Raw genomic sequence first — 1,206 nt, forward strand, 5'->3', positions numbered from 1 at the left:
TTTCAGGAATGTTTGGGCTGATCTTGCCAACTCCTACCGGGATCCAATGGGGAAACTGAGGTCCTGTGGGTGGGGGTCCATCTAAACTCCACTTGTGGTGAACTTGGAACCCGCTCTCACCCCCAGGTCTCCAGCCTTGGAGTAAGGATGAATTTCGACCTCAGCAGATACCAGAGCCTGGCAGGATGGCCAGTGATCAGTAGGGTGGCTGAAAGAATGACAGGCTATGAGAGGCTAGGGCGGGTGGAGGCTGGGGTGGAGGCTGGGGTTGGGGTGGGGTGCAGCATTGTCCTATGCGTTTGGGGTGGAGGTCTGGATACTGTTTTGAGTCCGGATGGGGATGGGTGAATGGGGTTGAGGTGAGAACACAGAGAGGGGTGAGGAGATTGGGGTTATGAGGGCTGGAGCCAGCATTGGGGTGTTGGGGATGAGTAGGGATGAGGTGGGTAATGATATTTGAACGGGGACTCTGATGAGCGGTTGCATGATGGTCGTGTTGAACGTGGGTCTCCCGCGTGACTTTTGGAAGATGGTCATTTTGTCTGGGGTTGTGGTCGTGTGAATGGAGCGAGGGCTGTTGGGGTACGGTTCAAGCCAGGGCCAGGACGGAGGAATGGGGTGAGATGTGGCCGGTTGGGCTGGCGAGAGGATGAGGGGCATCGGGTATGCCTGGGGTACCAGAGGTGAGTTGATGCGAATGTTGGCGTGGTCCCGCGCTGGGGGCTGCGGTGTGGTTTGGGGTTAGCCCTGGGCTGGGCTGAGCCTAGGGGGAGGGGGCCGGGCCTTGGAGGGGGTTCAAGGGCAGGGTGGTGAAGGCGGGGCTGGTACCTGAGCCACCACATGTAGCTGTGCTCGTAGGGGAAGAAGCTGTGCGGGTCGTCGCAGCAGTACTTATGGTCGCGGAAGCCGCAGCAGAAGACGGCGGCCGCCTCGCCCCCCGGCCGCGGGCAGCTGAAGCCGCGAACCTCCACCTGCTCGGCGCTCACGTAGCTCGTGCAGGCGCCGCTCATCGCCGCCCGGGGCCCCGACGGCGGGGAGGCGCCAGCGACGGAGCCGCCCGGAGCCCGGCAGGTAGAGAGCGCCGAGCCGAGGGCGAGGAAAGCCCGCGGGGGCCGCGGAGAGCCCGCAGGGCTAGTCCCGGAGCCCCTGCCCCCGGGAAGGGGGGAGGGGAGAGGCTGCCCGAGCGCCCTGCGCCCCGCTCCCCAC

General features: G+C 64.2%; 1 protein-coding gene across 1 annotated transcript in view; it reads right to left on the reverse strand.

The window, feature by feature from the left end:
* The window catches only part of SHISAL2A (shisa like 2A), a 30,755-nt gene extending 29,745 nt beyond the window's left edge, over nucleotides 1-1,010 (reverse strand). Inside the window, exon 1 of the mRNA XM_004699660.2 lies at nucleotides 829-1,010. Within this exon, the coding sequence (XP_004699717.1) occupies nucleotides 829-1,010 (182 nt within the window). The remainder of the gene's footprint in view (nucleotides 1-828) is intronic.
* Between the last annotated feature and the right edge of the window lie 196 nt (nucleotides 1,011-1,206).

The sequence above is a fragment of the Echinops telfairi genome, unplaced genomic scaffold (assembly GCF_000313985.2).
Source record: "Echinops telfairi isolate 266 unplaced genomic scaffold, ASM31398v2 ScPeMD7_443;HRSCAF=831, whole genome shotgun sequence".
NCBI lineage: Eukaryota > Metazoa > Chordata > Mammalia > Afrosoricida > Tenrecidae > Echinops > Echinops telfairi.